Source organism: Lytechinus variegatus, chromosome 8, assembly GCF_018143015.1.
Source record: "Lytechinus variegatus isolate NC3 chromosome 8, Lvar_3.0, whole genome shotgun sequence".
Lineage (NCBI taxonomy): Eukaryota > Metazoa > Echinodermata > Echinoidea > Temnopleuroida > Toxopneustidae > Lytechinus > Lytechinus variegatus.
In genome coordinates, this window is record NC_054747.1 from 39,174,829 (window position 1) to 39,197,712 (window position 22,884).

A 22,884-nucleotide genomic window follows, 5' to 3' on the forward strand; every position below is an offset into this window, starting at 1 on the left:
TCACCTAACTGGCAGAATAAATGATATCTCTTAATATGAATTATGCTTTCGGACAATATTCTACTCATAGATCACTCATACTTGCATTTATGGTGCTCATATTGGTTTCCCACTTTGCATTGTGCATAATACTGTTAATGTCTATGGCGGCCAGTTTGAAAGTAAAACTACAGTATTTAACACAAACTTTAAACCTGAATGATATATTCCATTAGAAAATATGTTTTTAAATGTCCCATTAGTTTATCACATGCATTTTAGTGATCACTCTTGTGATTTCTTTGCCCCTCTTTCTCATTGTGTGCATAATACTTTTAGGGCCTTTGGCAGCCATTTTGAAAATCAAAATACAACATTCATCACAATACATGGCATACTGATGATATATTTCGTTAACAGTTATGTTTTTAGTCAGTATTCCACTCGTGTAATCTTAATAATATGCAATTTAGTGATCACTCTTGTGAATTTTTTGGCCCCCATTGCGATTGTACGCAATTCTGTTTGGGCCAGTGGCGGCCATTTTAGATATCAAAATACAGAAATCTTCCCATTTATGATATAATGAATGATATATCTCGTTAGTAATAATGATTTGCATATATCACTTCGTTCATACATCGCCATTTTTTGCAGTTTAGTGCTCACTTTTGCGAAAGCTAGTTTTCCCTCTTTATATTGTACTTAATAGAGTATACAATGGACTTTGGCGGCCATTTTGAATATGAGGAAAATAAATATTTTGTCAAAAATTAATTTTTCAGAGAGTATCTCACTCCTGCCACACAATTTCATGCATTTCGTAGCAAATTTGCGGACAATTTTAGGATTTTTATGGGTAATTTGCATATTTTGGCGGCCATATTGGATTTTGCCAATTTGCGGAAAATGCTCAAGGTTACACGAGTGGCATCATTCAGATTCGTAATCAGCACCCTCGAATTGACAAGAAACCATTAAAAAATATTGTAAAAAAAAACAAGGTAACACCTCTTCTATCCTGGACTAAGAGGGTCTTGGGTTCGAATCCCAGCCATGGCGTAATTTCCTTCAGCAAGAAACTCATCCGCACTGTGCTGCACTCCCCTACAGAAATTTCCAAGCTTGCGGGAAGCGTGCGACTAGCTTGCGCAAGCTTGCGGCATGCTAGTAACTAGCATGTGGCTAGCTTAATAAGCGTGTAATATGCGTGCAGAGTAATAGTTAAGCGATCTTTTAGCGAGCAGGGACTGTTCGCTAGCATGCACTCGCTTATTAAGCGAGCGCCCTGCTAGTCGCATGCTAATTACTAGCAAGCGGCACGCTTAAATTTCTGTAGGGGCTCAACCCAGGTGAGGTGAATGGGTACCCAGTAGGAAGAAATTCCTTGAATGCTTGAGCGCCTAGGAAGCTCAGCTAAATCCAGGGTAATAATAGCAGGGCCCGCTGGTAGAACAGTTTTAGATGCTTTTAGAGTGAGAGTGACTGAAGAAGGATTGAACAATTACTGAGCGCTATCAAAATCTGATCAAATCTGTATTGACTTTACCCTTTGGTGAGTTAATTTCTAGTAATTTCAAAACCAAACACTAGATGAGCTACATGTACTAGCTTTAAAGGGGAAGTTCACCCTGACAAAAAGTTTATTGTAAAAATAGCAGAAAAAATAATAAAAAATATTGCCGAAGGTTTGAGAAAAATTCATCAAATAATTAAAAAGTTATTAGAATTTCAATTATTTGATTTGTGACGTCATATGCGAGCAGCATTCCTACATAGTGAATGGTAAAAAGTCAATGAAATGTCATTTTCTCAGAAAATTGAAAATGGTTTTCTCTGTACCTTTTGTATATCAATAGACAAATCATTTCACACCCAATCATGAATAGAAAACAAAATTAAGTCATCAGGAACCATACAAAATTTGAAATTCATGCATTTTATATTACATAACACATGGGGCAGCTGCTCGTTTATGACGTCACAAATAAAAAACTTTGAACTCTAATAACTTTCTTACTCTTTAACGGATTTTCCTCAAACCTTCACCAATATTTTTTATTATTTTTTCGGCGATTTTTACAACAAAGTTTTCTTCAGGGTGAACTTCCCCTTTAAATTACTTGAAGTGATGTATACTGGTATAAATGAATTGGTTAGAATGAAAGCGAAAGGATTTCGAGCATGTGTACTGAATAGAGCACTCAGTCAAACACAATGTATTCAAAACTGTGACTTCTAATTCCCTTGTGGTGATTTAAAAATCATAATAGCAACTGGATGTTAATTATTAAACAAACAGCTTTATGTTGATTTCAAGTGGTACTGGTTTAGATACTATAAGAGTGAAAGTACACAGCTATAGACTAGAACACTGTCATGTATTCAAAGGGAAAATTGCCAATTCGTCTACTGCCAACTCGTCCACTCACCACATGGTCTACTTTCATTTAGTCTAATGCCATTCCGTCCATCATCATTCATTTGGTCCAAAAACCATTTGGTCCAATCATCATTTTGTCTAATCACCATTCCGTCTGTGACCGATCCTTTTCATTTTCATTCATTTTGCACAATAAACACTGATTCCAATTAGACCAAATGATACTAATTAGACCAAATGGTATATGGACTATAAAAAAATGGCTAGTAGACCAATTGGTTATGAGACGAAATGGTGAGTGGACGAATTGGCAATTAGACCATATGGATAGTGGAAAATACATGTAGTAGAAAATTACACATTTTTGCATAAATTTACCATTTTGTGGAACTTTGACATTCATTTGATGTCTTTACCTACATGTATGTTGGGGTTCAATTTTTTTCATAAATGAGGATAATGAATAAAATCCTATTTCGGAATAAGTAAGAACACAATAGCACCACACAGTACATGCATCGTCTTGCTGCCTCAAAACCCAACAATAAGTCATGTGAAATGTTTTTTTTATGGGTTTTTTCAGTTTGTAAGAGCACACCCTACATGTATGCCTGTTACAATCACATATAATTTGTCAAAAATGAATAACAATAACCAACACAAGTTCTTGATAATTGAATGTGCATGTACAGTGAAAGACATTCACCAGAGAGCTATTTTTAGGAGAAAACAAGGTTTGAAGTTCAGGATTCACTCAAGCATGGAATGAACACAATAGTGCAATCTTTTATAACCTTTAAAAGTACTACAAGTATTAAAGACTGTACCAGTGCAATTTTAAAGAAATACATGTACATAAGAAATTCAATACCGTCATAGATCCAAGCTTGATGGGCCGACATTTCCTTTTTAATATCAAGATAAATTTTTCTTCAAATGACTATTATTATTATTCTTGCTTGATTTATTGCCCTGAACCATTATGACCCCAGTACGTGTTCGCAGCCATATTCTTTCTGTCTGTTTGGTCGCAATTACGCTGCAAAGTGTTGATGCATTCTGTATTTACTGCAGAGCTGCCAACCTGAAAAAGAACATTTCAGTATTTTTAAAGTTGAAAATCAGTATTTCGGTGAGGAAATCTGTATTTAAAAAAAAAATACACTGTACTATAGGACAACACATAAAGCTGAAACTTTAGAAATCAGTATTTTACATTAAACTATCAGTATTTTTCTCACTTTTCAGTACTAAATACTGAAAATCAGTACTACTTGGCAGCTCTGGTACTGTATCTTCATTGGTTGCAAACAGAACAATTTGGCTGCGCACATTCACCAGGATTAGAACGTAGGTGTCAAATAAACTTTTGTATCTCATCTTAATTCTACAAAATGTTGAAAGTTACAAAGAAGGACTGTACTTTAATTTTAATACTCTGATACACATTAAATCTAAGTTTCTAATTTTACTTTTTAAAGACAATTTGTTTGTTTTCGCTATTTACAGAGAACCTTCACTGGCAAATTATCATATTGCTTTGAGTGACAGAAAAAATACAGCAATGACTCTACCTTGTATTATGAACACATTCAATATGATACTAAGAATTTGTCTTTTTCTTGTTGCATGGCTGTAGGCAGCGGGGGGAGGGGGTTGGTGGCGGGGGCATAATACCACAACATACATTGCACATGTAGTACCACAACACGTCAAATGACGAGATGAATACCGTATTCAATGGGCAGACAGGGGTGTAATGCAGCCACAATGCGTAGTCTTTGCCAGATCAGATGTATCGCTTGCGTTCAGCTCAACAGCAAAGACAATAGACCAGTTCGTAGTTACTTCATGGACAATTTTGGTCAAATGACCTTTCATTTCTTTCATTATGATAGGCAGATTTCAAAGCAAGATATTACGTAAGCTTGCCTTACATATCAGGATGAAGAAATTGAATAGACTAGGTGCACACCAATGAACACTTTATAAAGGTATTTGTTGCATTTTTATTTCCTACTTTGAATGCATATCATAGCATGTTGTACAATGTACTTGACAAACTGTGAAATACCAGTCGTTCGTGGAAGCATTGTTGTTTTTTCGTGGATGTAAATGAAAACGACAATTCAAAATCTTGAATATATGAATAAGCAAGACATCAAAGTTGGTGCTTATCTCATTAGATTTTAAACCACCATGTCACTTTCGTACAAATGACATTCCTCTGATCATGCGTAGAATCTTTTGATCATGCGCAGAAAGTAACTACGAACTGGCTTATAACTGCAGCCTAGGTCTAGATTATAGGCTATGCTTGCAGCAGCTCTGACCATTACCTGTACATGTATGTACCTAGGTCTAGTAGTTCTAGAAAATAGAGCAAACAGAATGTGCATAATGCAATGTACACATCAAAATAATCATAAAAAGTAATTAATTATGGTGTCAAAAATTGTCAATTCTATCATTATCAAGACAATAAATTAAATTTATCACCGAACAGGTGTAAGTGTTATACCCGACATCAACAAACAAGAACAAAATATAGATGTACATGTAGATCTAAATTTTGGCGAGGAAGGGCCTATCGAGGCTAGCACAGTCACTTCATTTCTACACAAGAGGGCCTAATTTATACATTTATGTACATTGATCATCACATAAGATTTTACACTGAGTTTAGTAAATACAGTATAGACCCTGTAGGGCTGTTTAGAGCATAGTCTGCTACCGTACGTATATAATTTGGCCCAGGGGATCAAAACCTGGGGGGGCAGTGAAATTATTTTGATGGGGGTGTGCCTCACAAAACCCTGAAATGGACATCTAAGGAACTGACCACCAGTTGGTAAAACACAGGGTCTTGGGAACCAAATATATACCAGGCGATGTGATAGGCTAACAACCCTTCTGTGCAGCCGGCACTGTACTATAAGTCCCATCTAGCTTCATTTTAACATGATGCTGACTCTCTTTCAAAGGAATGCATGATCTAGATTTTAAACACTCACATGTATTGCGAGGTTAGTATACTAAGTACTAACCTCGCACCATGAACCGCATTTGGCACTTTAGCAGTGGATTTCTAACTAGTGGGTCGCGCGTGCTGCGATCTTACTTCTGGTGTCCACAACGCACGATTTCTATGGCTTGATTTTTCTGTGCGCGCTGGCATGTAATGAACCCTTGAGTGGATTTTAAAGGGCTTTTAAAACCGTCAACGTTGACATTCATAACATATATTTTTCTAGGAGGAAAAGAAACGATGCATGTCATCTCAATTTCTCTTCTTCTTCTTAAGGTTACAATACATCTGCCTCCTTCAGGGTTGAACCATTCACATGTATTGCAAGGTACTATTAGGTATACTAGCCTCGCACCATGAACAGCGCCTGGCAGTGGATTTCTAACTAGTGGGTCATGGGTGCTAGGATCTCACTTCTAGTTCTGGTGTCCACAACACACGACTTCTATTGCTTGACTTTTCTGTGCGTGGCGGCATGTAATGAATCCTTGATTGGGTGGGGTAGAACTTAAGATTTTTGCAGATTCTCATTCATTTTTGTCAAAAGTTTAGGTCAACAAGAATCAAAATTTTGAAAAGGTGATTCCCATTCCAAATACAGTGACCTGAATATTACATTTATCATCTCTTTACATACCGTATACATGGGCACCAGTATTCAACCCGGCATGATTCAAAGATTTTGACATATTCCCCCAAATATTTAGAAATAGGGAATTTATCTTAATTTCATACATTTGTTATTTCCAGGGTAGTCTGTTGTCTGTATTTTCATTATCAATCTGTTGACTGTGTGCGTGGAGGATCAAATTATGCGGCGATGGCCTTTTGCACTGAATGGCACTAGTATTCAACCTAGTGAGGATAGATAGCGAATCTTAAAATGGTTTAGATTGTCCTTGAAAGAAGGATGTCTTCCACAATCATGGAAAGATGCTAACATCACACCTATTCACAAGAAAGGAAAGAAGGATGCAGTGGAAAACTACAGACCAATAAGCCTGACCTCAGTTATCAGCAAGGTGATGGAATCTGTTGTGCGTGACGCCATCCTCAAGCAACTAATTCAGAATGATTTATTGTGTGATGCACAACATGGATTTCTTCCAGGAAGGTCTTGTATTACGCAACTGCTAGAGGTCATGGAATTGTGGACTGCCTCTCTTGATAAAGGATGTGAAATCGATGCCATCTACCTTGACTTTTGTAAGGCTTTCGACTCTGTGCCACATGAACGACTAATGAGCAAGCTAAGATCTTATGGTATAGCAGGTAGTCTGGAGAAATGGCTTTATAGTTTCTTGACTCACCGCAGGCAGAGAGTTGTCATCAATGGAAAATCATCACAATGGTTACCTGTTAGAAGTGGCGTGCCTCAAGGTAGTGTTCTCTAGGGACAGTGATTTTCCGCGATCGCGGAAAACGGACGGAATTCACGGAAAATGCTTTTTGAAACGGAAAGTGGCATTTCAAACGGAAAATCACGGAAAACGCATTTTCCCTCAAAATACACAGAATAGCAACAGAAATTACTCCAAAATCACAACAAAATGAGAATATTAAATGGCCACAAAACCCCAGAAAACACGATCTCACTTCGCTACAATCATGACAATTCACAAATCATGACTGCACCCGACATCAGCACACTCGATTGTACAGTACCCCACGCCCGTACCCGGCCTGCCGGCCGGGTTGGGCTTCACTGCACTGTACCAAAGATCGTTCCAACTATGAACGGTCGTGTGTTGCTGCCCTCTACGTTTGAAGATGTAACAGCACGATATCGTGGTCTTAAAATCCAAGATGGCGGATCGGCAAAAGCCGTTGACTGATGATAACGATGTCAAAAAAAAACCCAAATTATCGATGAAAAATCATTTCACCGTGAAATAATGCTAATGATGTGAGAGGTGAGGATGTATGCATGCTAAATGTCTTTGTAAAAATATTATTTACACCCGCATATATCCGATTAGAACGGATTCTATTGTGTTGTTGGTACAGTAGCAGATACAAATTTTGGCCAGTGCGAGTGTATGCGCTTTGATTTTGCTATTCAATGTGTAAACGGAATTGTCACTTTTCCGTGTGTACAACGTCTATGGGGAAACGGAATTTCCGTTTTCTGACGTGCTGAAACGGAATTTGTGATTTTCTGAAACGGAAAAGGCCATTTTTTGAAACGGAAAATCACTGTCCCTAGTTCTCGGACCGATGGTCTTTGTTGTGTTCATCAATGATCTGCCGGAGGTAGTTAGCAGTATCGTAAAGATATATGCTGATGACACCAAACTGTTCAGAGAGATCAGAATGGAGGAGGACTGTGACAGGCTGCAAGCTGACTTAGACAACTTAGCTAAGTGGTCCAAGAAGTGGCAGCTTCAGTTCAATACAGCAAAGTGCAGATACCTCCATCTTGGTCATCAAAATTCCCATCATCAGTATCATCTAGATGGAGATATGCTGGAGGAAGTTTCAGAGGAAAGAGACTTGGGAGTCATCATGGACTCTCAACTGAAATTCCACTCCCAAGTAGCCAGTGCAGTCTTGAAAGCAAACCGTGTGCTTGCTACGATTCGACGAACCTTTGTGCATAGAGACAAAGACAACATCAAGAGGTTATACAAGTCACTTGTGAGACCAATTCTGGAATATGCAAATGGGATATGGTACCCAAGATATACCTCTGACCTGAAGGCTATTGAGAAAGTCCAGCGACGAGCAACCAAGCTAGTACCAACCCTGAAGGAAATGGACTATGGCAGAAGGCTACGTGCAATGAAATTACCTTCCATCAAGTACAGACTACGAAGAGGTGACATGATTCAAGTCTATAAGATAATCCACGGCATTGATGATGTGAATAGAGACCTGTTCTTCACATCAGCTTCCACTCAAGCAACCCGTGGTCATCCTTACAAGCTTTTTCTGAAAAGGAGTAGGTTGAGCGTGAGGCAAAACACCTTCAGTGTTAGAGCGGTGAGCGACTGGAATTCTTTGCCTGCTGAAGTAGTCACAGCATCAACAGTCAATCACTTCAAAACAATAACTAGACAAGTTTTGGTCTGCATGGCATTATGCTCATGCATGGGATTAGTACTAGTCACTGCATTGGCACAGCAAAGGACAAATAGCACAGATAGCGATTTATCCAAGCTAGGAAGACAACGTACAGTACAAGATAGACCTGGAAACTTGACTGCAGACACAACTGTATTTTTCCAGTAGATGCGGTATAAAGGTATAAAGGTATAAAGGTATAAATTAGATCTAGATCTATGTAAGTCTCTGGCTTTGATTATTTCCGTGTTTGGTCTCATCTCAAATGGTCTAGTCCATAGTCGGATGGGACAAGGGTAGATTGAGAGACAGGGCCTTCTTTCATCGCTAGGTTGAATACTAGTGCCGACGGATTGAATACTAGTGCGAAAAACCATCGCCGTATATTCGATCGCCTGTGCACACAGTCTACGGGTTGAAGAAAAAATAACAGAAAAGGAATGACCAGCAATTGCTCTTGGAAATAAGGCGGGTCTGAAAGTCAGGTAAATTTTATATTCCTATATACAGATATATTTTGAGGAAACTCTCCAAACGGGTTGAATATTAGTGCCCTTACGGTACATGTAAGTTACATCGCTACCCAGGGGGGTGTATAATGCACTGGCACGACTGGTGCACCCGGCGCCCGTGCCGCCAGGCTAGCTGCATGCACGTTCCGTAGCGTAGAGCCGAGGGCGAGGGATGCATGTATACGCACTTACTCTGTAGCCAGTAGTAGTACTAGGCGACCCTTTCCTTCCGAATCCAAGGACCCGTTCATGCCGTTTAACGTTTTTGTAAAACTTTTACAAAACATGACAAAAATTTGTAGTTCCGAAGCCTGTTCCGAGGACCCTCCCTTTTACAATAAGCCCGCTCCAAGCCCCCCCCCCCCCCCCCCCCGGGCATCGCAAGAACATTATCATCATTTAGACATCAATCGGGTTGCATACGTACCACGGACGTGTTGTGTGTGAACGTGTACAGCATATCGTTCCCTTCCGATACCTTTCCCGAGTAAGTTTTGTTGAAAACCGCTTCGATTCCCGGACTCGTGGCACTGCAAAACAGGGGACCTACATTCAGAATGAAGCCGAAGTATATGAAGATTCTGAAAATATCCATCATCGGACTCGTCTCCGCTTTGTGATTGAGTTTACAATGTATGTTTTGTGTTTGTTTTTTACAACAAACTTGCGACAGCTGCTCGGTTGATCATGTGAATGTTGTGGACAGTCGATTTTTTCCCCGATTCGGTAAAACGCCCTCTATCGCCAAATCAAAGGAAATGAGGGGGAAATCCCTAAAATCATGTAAACAAAACCTGGGTGGAAGGTATGATGAAGGTACTATGAAGGTACTATTACCTGTCTATCCAAAACTATCTTCTTCCATGCAAGACAAGCTGACCAATAAACTGTTACTCTTCCCGCACAAGATCCACATCTTTCGTACCTCCTTTCTCTCTTCTCTCTCTTGAATGTGTAATTGTATTGTATCACCGATACCTATTCTAGTCTGAGGAAGTGATTTGTGCTCTTATAATTATTTATGCAACAATACAGCAACCAGCTCTAGATCTCCAGGATCAGCGGAGGAAGAAAAAGATGAGGAGATACCGGTCGTTTTGTTATAAACCTTAGATAATAAAACATTTACCAATAGAAATGTTTAATCATGGACGGATCCCAATGCCAAAAGTTTTACGTATTTGGCATGATTGGTAGGTAAAGACGTTTGTTTATTTTTAACAGGTTTTTTTTTATGTGGAAAATTATGTTTTAGCAATTTTATACACAGGCCCACTAACTTTTTGGCTCGACATTTTGTTCGTTACTCCCCTTTCAGCTTGTAAACAGCGCTAAACAATGAATTCAGTTTCAGCCCCCCGCCCATTTATTAAATCTTGATTTTACCAGTCACTGTATTTCCTGGACGAGTAATCAAAAGCATACAGTTATTTTTCAAAATTTATAATTTGTTTTCCAACCTTTGGCTCTGTTGCACACAGAGTTTCAATCAACACATTGATTCACCCCCACTCTATTTCGTACCTATTTGCTGGGGTTGATCTATTTCATTTCACTTTCATTACTAACTTCTCTGTCTTGTCTTTCCGTTAATGCCCACAATCATTATATTGATTATTATGGCATATGAACGTCAAGATTGACTTGACTTACCGGGACCGGCAGGTGCAATACACCGGGTGAACACCCTACTCTTTGACGAATAGTGTATTGGTTTTAACGTGCATAGGTTGTGACTCTCCTATACACGGGACCAACATTTGCGTCCTTTCCGATGGACGGAGTGTTTTCCAACTGCATTCACACCTGCACTGAATACAGTGGTGAGGCACGATAACACACAACGCTATAGCATCAGATTTTAGACGCGTTTCGGCATGAGCGGGACTCGAACCCCTCACGTTGAGATCTACGATCTTATCCGAAACATGCGCTCTAACCGACTGAGCTACGCTGCCTCTCTTTCTGATATTTTACTCTCACTCCCTTTTTTCCACACTTTATCAAATTTTCTTATTATTTGTCAAATTATTTTCTTCCTCATGAATCACTTTCTGTCATTTTTCATGATTTCCTTTCTTTCACGCTCTCCCTTCTTCCACGTATTCACCTTTCTCCTATCATCTCCATTTTAAGGAAAGGAAATCCAATTTCTTTCACCTTTTTGAAAATTTCCTTCTTTATTTCCTTTTTCTCATTGTCGTTTAATCTCTCTACCCCCTTTCTCCCTCTCTATCACTCTATCTATCACTCTATCTATCTATCTATCTATTTGTCTGTCTGTCTGTCTGTCTGTCCGTCTGTCTATCTGTCCGTCTGTTTATCTATCCATCTATCTACATACGTATTTGTCTATTTCCTATCTCCCTCTATCTCTCTGCCTCCTCTTCTCTCTATCCCCTCATAAAGAGCTCAAATATTCACAATCTACTCAATCCTAACGCTTATACGCTTATAAAAAAACAAATGAATAGAAACGAATTCCCACAATTGAAAGACGATTAAAAACAATGTAAGTAAACATGATTCATTGCTTTTTATTTCCAATTCAGCGTTGAAAAAGCATTTTTTTTTTATTCAGCGTTAAATGAAGGCAATAATATTAACATGCTTTGCAAAATGCAAGCTGCTTTTTTTTTAATTCAGCGTTATATGAAGAGAATATTAACAAACCGGTTGTTTGATATTAACAGTTTCTTACGCTTGTTATTTTATCATTTGTGTGACAGAAGCCAAATGACATACAATAATAGCTTGTCAAGAAATAAATACGATTTAAATTTTACAGAAACAATTTTTCTACTAACATTCACGCAGGTACACAAACATACATACGAATGAGCTTAAACAATAATAAATATGCATATTTTAATATTCACATATTTATTATTAATTCAATATTACTCCCAAAAATATATCAGAAAGTCATACATGCATTTACTAGGATATTACTTCAGCTGCTTAACATGTAAAAAAAGGGGGGGGGGCAAAGCACAAGGGCGGGCGGTTTACAATAAAACGTCTTTTACTTTGGCGATTGTCTTTTTCAATTGTTAATAATTATGTTCATGAAATTCTGCTTCTATAATTGATATCTGCGACATATATATTTTAGAAATAAATTCCAGGTGATTGACGAAAGCTCAAAAAGCTCATAAATACAAACAAAAAAATTGGTAAACTTTCTCGATCAGGTTTGTCTAACAATTCGCACGAGGGGGTTTAAGCAGGCGTACAGCTTACAATATTATAGCAGCAATAAAATTGGCCAATTTAGGTCCACACTGCAAAAACTCCGGTGTTGATTTAACACCAGCCCAGAATCTATATCTGTCCACATCAGAAAAGTGTTGAAATAACACGAGGTTGGAATCAAACTGATGCTCTTTTAATACTAATTCGTGTTGTATAAACACATATCTGGTGTTAGACCAAAACCAAACTGGTGTTGTGTAACACTTCTCTGGCATGTCTGGTATGGACAGATATAGATTCCGGCCTGGTGTTAAATCAACACTGGAGTTCTTGCAGTGCAAATATGTGAGCTATGTTTAACAATGCTACGCATGCAAAATTCCTACATGCATTATTAGCTCCAATGAATGGAAGCAGTGTGTTGTTCGGATAATGAAAAATAGTTTCCGAGCCTTGAAAAGCTAAAATCATACCCCTTCCAGCATTTGGTCACAGATTTCTTTGTTCTTTATGAGATTAAACTTTTCAGTGTTTTTTCTTAATTTGCTCCAATTATCCCCCCATTTAGTATCACTCTCCTGGGCAGATATCTCCTCGACGTATACACATGGTAGTACTTGGTGGAGTGGTAGGTGTGGTAGGAGTCGAAGGGGTAGTTTGTGTCGTAGGGGTCGTAGGTGTCGTCGTAGTAGCAGGTGTTGTAGGAGTCGTAGGTGTCGTCGGTGTTGTAGGGGTTGTTGGTGTCGTAGGAGTTGTAGGAGTAGTTGGTGTGGTAGTAGTCGTAGGTGTCGTCGGTGTTGTAGGGGTGGTAGGAGTCGTAGGTGTCGTGGTAGTAGTAGGTGTTTTAGGAGTAGTTGGCGTCGTCGTTGTTGTTGGCATAGTAGTCGTAGGGGTAGTTGATGTCGTTGGCGTCGTAGGGGTCGTTGGGATGGTAGTAGTTGTAGGAGTGGTTGGGATGGTAGTAGTTGTAGGAGTGGTTGGGATTGTAGGCGTTGTAGCTGTTGTAATTGTCTTTGAAGTGGTTGGTGTAGTGGGAGTGGTAGGTGTGGTTGGAGAGCTGGATGTGATGGGAGTTGCCGTTGCTTTCTGCGTCGAAGGAGTGGCTGTCGTCGAAGTGGCTGGCTCCGTAGTTTCAACTCGAACTGTAGGCGTCATAGAGGGTGTCACCGTCGTTTCTAGTGGTGTTGGTGGTGGTGGTGGCAGCGGAGTTGTCGCCGCCGTGCGAGCTGATGTAACGCTTGGTGGCATGGTTCTGGGAAGTGTTGTCACTGTTGTGGTAGGAAGAGTTGCCGAGGGATATGTCTTTCTGAAACGCTCGTCGGATGAATCATTGCTCTCACTTCTGCTACCACTGTTGCCACCACTTCTGCTTCCAATACTGCTTCCACCGCTGCTGCTACCACTCTTGCTTCCCGATCGTTTCTGATATCTCCTACCACCGATGAGGGCCAAGTCAGAGAAGAGAGATCCGATCCTGCGTTCAGCTGGATGAGCTTTGAAAAATAAACAAAAGAAATACAGATATTTAAAAAAGAAAAGTCCCATTATGTTGAGTTGATTCCGATAATACAAAACACAGGCAAAGCAAACAAACCTTACATATGAGAAATTCAACAAAGGTTAATAGTACTGTATAATTATCAAGATGTTTTATTTTGTCTAGTTCTGTCTTTTTATACTTCCTCTCCCGATTTCATCATTGTCATGATTGTTAAAGTCTGTTCAAGTTGGAAATTGTAATTAGTCGAAAGAAAGAAAGAAGGAAGGAAGGGAGAGAGAGAGAGAGAGAGAGAAAGAAAGAAAGAAAGAAAGAAAGAAAGAAGGGCAAGGCATGGCAAGCAAAAGCAAGAACTGAAGAAAATATTATTAATTCGAATGAAAAGCTTAAAAGCTTATATTATACTAAATACTTATTATCATTCATGAATTCCTTTAACACACACGATTTTTTTAAAGACATGGCTCAGACTAATTGTTTAAAGTATGGCTGAAGATGATTGATGCATAGAAAATTATTTCATTTGCAAGGGATCTTAATCAATTTTCCCCGCGTGAGCCAACACGTTAGAAATTTTGGCCAACATTTATTTTTAGTTCTAGCGGCCCCGTACCGTTTCGCCCCTCAGCTCAGCTTTCCCAAATCTAATTTTGTGGTTTTGGCTCACAAACAAATGCTCAGGCGAGGGAACATTTCATGAAACATATAGTCGGTGACTTTAATTGACTATTTGTTATAAGCTACTGAAATCCTGCTGTCTGATTGGTTTAGGCAAGGAGCTCCTTGGTTTAGGGTAAACATATTAGTGGAAATCACTTTTGGATGTGCTTCATGAAACACTCCACATCCCAACAATTTTATCTTTTGAACGATTGTGGGACGATTAATTCTAAAAGCATGAGCAGTTTTGCTTTGTTTTTTTTTAGTTCATTATTGCAAACCATTACATATAAGATGATAAAAGTTAATAAAGATCAGTTTTAAGTCTGATAGGGGAAGTTCACCCTGACAAAAAGTTTATTGTAAAAATAGCAGAAAAAATAATAAAAAATATTGCCGAAGGCTTGAGAAAAATTCACCAAATAATTAAAAAGTAATTAGAATTTCAATTATTTGATTTGTGACGTCATATGCGAGCAGCATTCCTACATAGCGAATGGTAAAAAATCAATGAAATGTCATTTTCTCATAAAATTGAAAATGGTTTTCACGGTACCTTTTGTATATCAATAGACAAATTACTTCACACCCGATCACGAATAGAAAACAAAATTAAGTCATCAGGAACCATACAGAATTCGAAATTCATGCATTTCATATTACATAACACATTGGGCAGCTGCTCGTTTATGACGTCACAAATCCAAAACTTTGAACTCTAATAACTTTCTTACTCTTTAACGGATTTTCCTCAAACCTTCACCAATATTTTTCAATATTTTTTCTGCTATTTTTACAACAAAGTTTTCTTCAGGGTGAACTTCCCCTTTAAGTGTGATCGCAGAAATAACTTTATCTATCACTATGAATAGTGAATGAGAAAATAAAATTTACTTTAGCGTAAAAGCTTTGTTTTTTAAAGAAAAGTCTTCAGTCTGTTTTTTTTTATTCCTTTAATTTTCATTATGACCAGGTATTTCATAATACTCTGTATGATTCTATCTTATTTCGCAAATTAGATTACAATTAATATAGTTTGATCACAAGTGCAACATTTGCATAACTTATACAAAATTGTTCAATTTAAAAAATACAAAATGTGGGAATATAAGAAAAAAAGAACGTTCGTCTTCTTTATGTCCGATTTCGATGTAATTTACACTATATTGCCACCTTTATTTTCCATTATTTCAAGTCAAGCAAATTTATGGCAAATAAAACATTCGAGAACTTTCAGAAAATTAGACTATATAGTAAGAGCGGCAAAACGGAAGCTCATTAGCATAGGATTATGGGAAGGCTCATGGAGATGAACATTGACTCCTTTAATGCGTTGATTCGTGAAGGTCACATCGTGAGGCACTGTTCTCATTTTTTTTCTGGATTTTTTTTTTAGAGATTGCATTCAATGTTGGCCAAATTGAATAAATTCATTACAGCCGATATTTGTTAGCTTGAATGCAAACATGGTGAAGTCTGTAACGATGCAAATTTGTTCTGTATATACTTGACATGTTTCACAATGATATAGCAATTAATGAAAGATTAATTAGTAATATTGATGAGAGGTTTATTTACTCATCTAACACAATTTACAGCCCAAAAGTAAGAAATCCCCAATTTAAGAATATACCATTTGTTCTCAGTGAAACACATGTTTCGTATAGAACTTTGGGAGAAATGTTCCGACACTTATTACTTATCTTTTGTGTTTAAACTGAAGGAAAAAACACGAAAAGAAAATAATAACAGTCAATTGCACAATGGCAAAAATGTTAAATATTTAAATAACAATAATAGCATGAAACTGAAAAAATAGTTTTCAAATTAAAGGAAGGGGTCGAAGAGGAAGAAGAAGAAGAAGAAGAAGAAGAAGGAGAAAAATAATAATAAGAAGAAAAAGAATAAGAAGAGGAGGAAGAAGAAGTAGAAAAAGAAGAAAAGAAGAAGAACAACAACAAACAACTGAGAAGAAAAGAACGGTGACTATTAAAAGGAAGACAAGGAAGAAAAATAAGAAGAAGAAGAAGAAATAAAAATAAAAGAAGAAGAACAAACAAGAAGAAAAGAACGATGACTAAGAGGAGGGGGGGGGGGAGAAGAAAACTAAAAGTGAATAGGAAACGGAGAAAAGGAAAATTAAAAAAAAAAGGGAAGAGGAAACTTACCATCCGCTGATTCATTGTGTAACAGAGATGATAAATGCAGTAAGATGGAGATCATATATCCAAGGTTCATCTATGGAAAATAGGAAACTCTGACAAAATAGAGATCATAATCAATAATTAAAGGCATAACATTTACTTTCCAAAGAAAATTTAATGTTCTGTATCAGTATCTTCTTCTTAATACTCTTTACATCTTAATATCGTTTTCTAAAAAAGCTTTTCCAAAAAGGACTAGGGTACAAATATGCAAGTAGGTTATCTGGAAATAGATCACTATGAATAATGTTTCCTTTATTTATTATTTCACTTATTTGCATAAAGTCACGACCAATTGTTTTAAATTGTTTTTCTTCACACTTGTTATTTATAATGTATTAATCCATCGTGGTGACCCCTTTAATAAGCATCACTTTTACGGGGTCTCCGAACCATCTATTTGTTTTTTTTTTCTGATACTTTGTTAACATGGTTAATACTGTATAAAATTATTGTACTGTCTTCATCCTTTTGATGTTTGAATAAATAAATGAATCGAATGAATCAAACGTTTACATTTGAATAATCATAACAACACATGGGGAAATTATGATACGCTTTAAAATGTTTCAAATGAAATGCGAGGATGGGAGTAGAAGGAAAAGAAGAGCTAGGATAAAGAAACAAAATAATGAAAAGAATGAAATCAAATCAAATCAGAGATAAAATGGAAAGAATAACAATTAATCAGCTACTGAATTCGCCTATTAAAAAGTAAATAAAAGATATCCAGTTCGAGAAAATGACAGAAGACCGCAATTAAATTAAAGAGCTTTTTGGACATAAAACAAGTAGATGGTTGGCGGGATTGTTGGAGAGAGAAGGGGGGGGGGGCAAACGGGGGGGGGGGGGGGTGAGGGAAAATTAAAAATGAATGTGGAAAAGAGTGAACAAATAAAAAAATATACTTCCAACAATAGGATCGACACCTTTACTGTGTTGTATTCCATAGATTTTATTAATTAATTTTGGTTATTGCGGGCCTACTTTTGGTGAGGTTTAGCTAGAACCAGTAATCAGAATGATTTGCGAGATTAGTGGTATATAAAGGGATTATGAAGTAACCACTGTCATCATTCGATTACGTGCACACAAAATCGTAGAGAAGCTGATTCAAGCTTTGTCATCACTTTACATCAGAAATTAATTCTGTTGAATTAACAAGTGAAAGACAACGTAACAACGGACAGATAAATAGTAATGGAGAATTATTTAAACCCTTGCTTTTAATAACAAAATGAAATGATTAATTGCGATATTTGTGTTAATAAAATCACAATGCTGCATATTTGCCTTTATTCCCCCCCCCCTTTTAAACTTAACATGCATGTTTAATGTTTTAAATAAATGGATACCTACATAAAGTAAATATTCAGAAAATACTGAGACTAAAAATCTAACCACCATACAAAAATTGAATAATGAAATCAAACACATTTTGTAATTTCTTACCTTTTGATAATCTGGTCCTATTTACACATCCTTGATTATTTTGCTCGTGGATTGTAACGAAATTGCAATCTCCGAGGAAGTCAGCAAGTACTCAAAAGAACATTTTGCGAAACTTTCTCAACCTTGTCAAAACTTTTGCGAAATAAGGTAACACTGCCTACATCTTGCAAAATGCTTAAAGATACGATGTAATAAACGTATGCTCTTTCTGGTTTTACTCGAACAACTGCGGCATGAATCTTGTTTTATTTCATTAATGTAATTATTTTCTTAAAATATACAGGCATCTGTTGAGTTTTCAAGGCAAAAACCATTTTATGATGATAAACCGATAAGCGAGAAACGGATGCTGGAGAGATTTGTTGCGAAAAGTTTGTTTCATTTCGAAATGCCGATTACGAGTCTGCGCTCATTGCCCGGGCTCTCGACTGATCCACGACTGGAAATCGATCTGACAGATTTGCGGCTTCTGATTCAGATTCATCATTTTTACGGGGGCCCGGTTTCACGATAGCTATATTTCGTATAACGTTGCGCAAGCACTTACCGAACGAAATATGGATTGAAAAATTATTATTTTTTTAAATTGTATTCATGATGACATAGCATTAATGGCAAGGCGATACTCCACAGTTTGCCACTCTCGACCCAGGTGCTAAATGGGTACCTGGTATAGGTTGTGAAAGTCATTGTAGCTTGTCCAGTACTGTGTGAGCCTCACAGGCGATTGACTGGAATACTCCCCAGGGAGTGGAGGATATGCACACATTGTGTGCGGGATTTAATCGGATTGAATCCGATGACCGGGGTAATAATATATCTGTAAAACGCTTAGACACGTCGTTCCGATGCATTATGCGCTATATAAAAGCGGATTATTATATTATTATTATATAATTCACGTGTCTTTTGAAGTATCTCATCATTCATGAATTAATTCTGTTTTTGTGTCTTTATACATTATATATCAGTATATTTGTAAATGTATTTTAACCTATTAATTGAATAAACATATTGAGTGAATGAATGAATGGTGTGACAATTACCATTTGTAGTATCTGGTTGTTTTAAACATTTATGCCAATCAAAATGCTGATATTTTGGGAGAAACTGCATATGGCTGAGGATTAGTTTCCGGTTATAAGTCCGATTGATGTTTCACATGTTCTGGTAAAGTATGGCGCCCTCTCTAGATAGGGTCCTTTTGAGTTTTTAGCATCGAAATAGGCCGTTCAATAATAGTACGGTTGGGTTGTTACACTCTGATCAATGGCCCCTCGTCAACTAGGAGTTTGCGGGTTGCTCTCTAATTCCTCTTGGGAAAGGAGGGCGAAATAATTTTAAAATACATTTTCTTATTTTTAAGAAGGCGATGCCGACCCATTCTACTTCCATGGTCGAGTTTTTTTTTTCTGGACAAAGTGATCCCTTCGAAGGAAAGTTCGTACGGGGATTTGTTTACGAGCGCAATTGGGCCAAACAAATATGATGATATCATTATAAACGCCAATCAACCGTTCTCCTGATTTTTCTGTTCATCATTGGCTGACCAATTATTAGAACGGTGGAATGAATAAACAAACAGACAAATCAAATGATTAAGCGAAATATCTATGGTTGATTGAACAAATAAGCAAGGACAGAGAAAATATATGTCGATTGTGTTTGAGGTTTCAACTCTAGCTAAATGAGGCCAGATTACTGTCAGTATACAAACACGGTATTGTTTTTAAGCGATTATCTCTCATTGGATTAGAACGAGAAAGTCATTCTTTTGCGTAATGTTCTTTCGTTTTATATAGGGGAGGGTAATGTGAGATATGAACTGATTAGAATATTCAGTAACAAAATAAAAGAAAGAAACATGCAGTGCAATAAATCGATAAAAGGAAATGCTCTTACAATTAATTCTACATGTATAACGCTTTGGAAATAAATATTTATACTCGGATGAAATAAAATTCAGACTAAAGTGCCCGGAAATAGTTGTTAATTCCTAATCCCCCCTCTAAAATTGAATAACATGGCCTTAGATAGCGGGGGAAATGCGGGGGGGGGGGGGGCATTTTCCCCTCCCCCAATATGTAAATTTTACTAAAATTTTCACAAAATATACAAAAAGTATGCAGGATTTTTTAAATTCAACTGCGGAAAATGCAAAAGCGCCCCAAATAACCGTATAGCTCCGCTTCGCTTCCTCTCTTTGCTCTTTCTTTTCGAGTTTCTTAAAAAATGTTCTAATCGTCTTGCCCCCCCCCCGGAAAGAAAGTCTACATGCGGCAAATCAGATCAGGAAACATGTGAACATGTCCTGGTTTTTGTTATAGGTTAATGAGTAATGGTTTGTTTATTCAACCTCTGAAGTCATATATATATTCCCCTATCCGAAAAAAATGTCAATCCAATTTGCTTTCCCAAACATTTCCCCTTATTTCATTTATCTATAAAGGAAGCACACATGATTGGAGTTAACACTAAATGTTATTCGCAGGCTGAGTTTCACGATTAAAAGTTATCCTGAAGACTACTGGAGCCCACTGTTTTTGATAATTGAGAGTCAAGTACACATCCAAAGAACTCAGCGAGAAAAAATGACGAATATTGTTAAATTTGTTTTCCTATTTTCGCTACTGGTTTCATCAGTTTGTGGTAAGTTAAAATCAATCAACCAATATCTAAACCCAATCATATTGGAAACAAAGTGTGAGATCTCCTTGACACTGTTCAAATTTGAGTATTTTAACAGATGTGTGAAATACATCTTCTCATAGGCACTGTTTGAACACACTTCACCCTCAGTGTAGAGGTCTCCATAGTGTGAAAAAATCCAGGCTCCAGACAGTCCATAATATGGACACACTTTGTACATTCACACTATACAGTAGTATACACAGTGTGATATCATCGCCACACTGCTAGCTTTTAACACTCACATCTTATGTGAACGCAGTGTTAAATATATCCTCACTGTTGAAGTGTACAGAGACAGTGTTCACAGTGTCTTAATTTGAGCTGTTGAACTGTGGTAAAAAATCACATCTTTAGATAATTCATTAATATGGGGAAATCCCTACAAATCCACACTACAGAAGTTTCCCCTTTGTTATAAAGGACAAGTCCACCCCAACAAAAACTTGATTTGAATAAAAAGTGAAAAAATCAACAAGCATAACACTGAAAATTTCATCAAAATCGGATGTAAAATAAGAAAGTTATGGCATTTTAAGGTTTCGCTTATTTTCAACAAAATAGTCATATGAACGAGCCAGTTACATCCAAATGAGAGAGTTGATGACATCACTCACTCACTATTTCTTTTGTATTTTATTATATGATATATGAAATATTTTTATTTTCTCGTCATTGTCATGTGAAATGAAGTTTCATTCCTCCCTAAACACGTGGAATTCCATTTTTTTACATTTTGTGCTTCAGGCAAGGAGGTCCCAGGGTGACCAGACGTCCCGTATTTCCCGGGATTGTCCCGTATTTTGCTTCTTTGTCCCGGCGTCCCGACAAACCCTTCCCGGGACGCCTATTTGTCCCGTATTTCAGAATATTGAACAAAATGTATTTAAAAGTGACGAATTTTCATCAAAATAACCAACATATGACGAAGCAGAGACAACAATAAAAATCGATTTGCAAGCTCTACGGTGATTTTCTTGCTAACCCAATACATCTTAAACTAACTGGCCTCCTGCCATTGTGCGGCAGGCTACTAGCTAGGCAGGTAGGATCTGAGCAGATTCTCTCCACCAAACATGCCAAAATAATCACAAAATCGGCAGGAAATTTGTATGACTATATTATGGGTTCTCAGATTACTGATTTGGAGATGTAATCTCGGAGGAACAATTAAGTTATTGAGTTTTCATAACTAGATCTAGTGGTTTCAGCTTTCGTTTTGAGTCTTGTTGTGTATGATGCCGCGATGTTTCATCTAATTTTTAAGTAAAAAACCACTTTGAAATTTTATTCATTTCTAAAACATTATTTTTGATTTTAAAATTATATTTGAAAAACACCAAATATCATGATTTTTGTTAGATGATTGGATTTTTTTTGCTTTTTTTGCTTTCTTTCTATCCTTCCTGCTTGCCCGTTTTTGTTCCATCTATCTTTATTTCCTATTTGTCTTTCCTGATCCTTTCTCTCTCTGTTCATTTTTCTTTCTTTCCCACTTTTTCTTACCTGTCTTCTTTATCAAATTTCCCTTTTTATATTCTTTCTTTCTTAAAACTTTTTTTTCTCCCCCCTCCCTTCCTCTCCCTTTTCTTTAAATTCTTTCTCTTCTTCCATTATGTTTTCATTCCCTCCTCACTTAAATTCTTTCTCCCTCTCTTTCCACCTTTCTTTCATTCTTCATTTTACTTTTCCTTCTAATTCTTTCCCTTATTCTTTATCTCCCTCCCTCTCTTAATTCCTTCCTTCCCTCCTCCCTTCTTTCTCTGTTTGCTTCTGTCTCTGTTTGCTTCTTTCTTTCAAAGAATGAAGGAAACATTTTTCTTTCCTTCATTCTTTCTTTCTTCCTCATTTTTCTTACTTTTTTCTTTCTCTCCTTTATGTTGTCTTTCACACATTGTATTCTTCTTCCATTCCTTTCTTTTTCTTTCTTTCTGTATTCAATTCAAAGAATGACGGTAACATTTTTCGCTCTTTTCTTTCTTTTATTCTAACTTTCTTTTATTTTTTTTTCATTTTTCCTTCATTTTCCCCTTAATTTTTTCTTTCTTTCTTCTCAATTCATCTCTTTTCTTTCTCTCCTTTATTCTTTGGTTCACCCACCCTTCCAATTCTTTATAATTTTTCACAGGTGTAACCAGTGGCGTAACTACGGGGGCATGGGGGGGGGCACGTGCCCCCCCCCCCAATCGGCTGGCCCAAAAAAAACGGGGGGGGGGAAGAGA

General features: G+C 37.2%; 2 protein-coding genes across 4 annotated transcripts in view; both read right to left on the minus strand.

Moving 5' to 3' along the window:
* The window catches only part of LOC121420481 (SID1 transmembrane family member 1-like), a 35,289-nt gene extending 25,621 nt beyond the window's left edge, over positions 1–9,668 (minus strand). For all 3 annotated transcript variants that reach the window (XM_041615133.1, XM_041615134.1, XM_041615131.1), the window contains exon 1: positions 9,393–9,668. In XM_041615133.1, coding sequence (XP_041471067.1) covers positions 9,393–9,563 — 171 coding nt within the window. In that variant the 5' untranslated portion in view covers positions 9,564–9,668. The remainder of the gene's footprint in view (positions 1–9,392) is intronic.
* A 3,062-nt stretch (positions 9,669–12,730) lies between these two features.
* LOC121419720 (integumentary mucin A.1-like) lies at positions 12,731–16,556 on the minus strand. The gene is made up of 2 exons (XM_041614178.1): positions 16,487–16,556; positions 12,731–13,653 (listed from the first exon to the last, which is right to left on the minus strand). Exons 1-2 carry the CDS (start codon positions 16,554–16,556, stop codon positions 12,731–12,733), a joined length of 993 nt encoding a protein of 330 aa, XP_041470112.1.
* Positions 16,557–22,884: the final 6,328 nt, after the last annotated feature.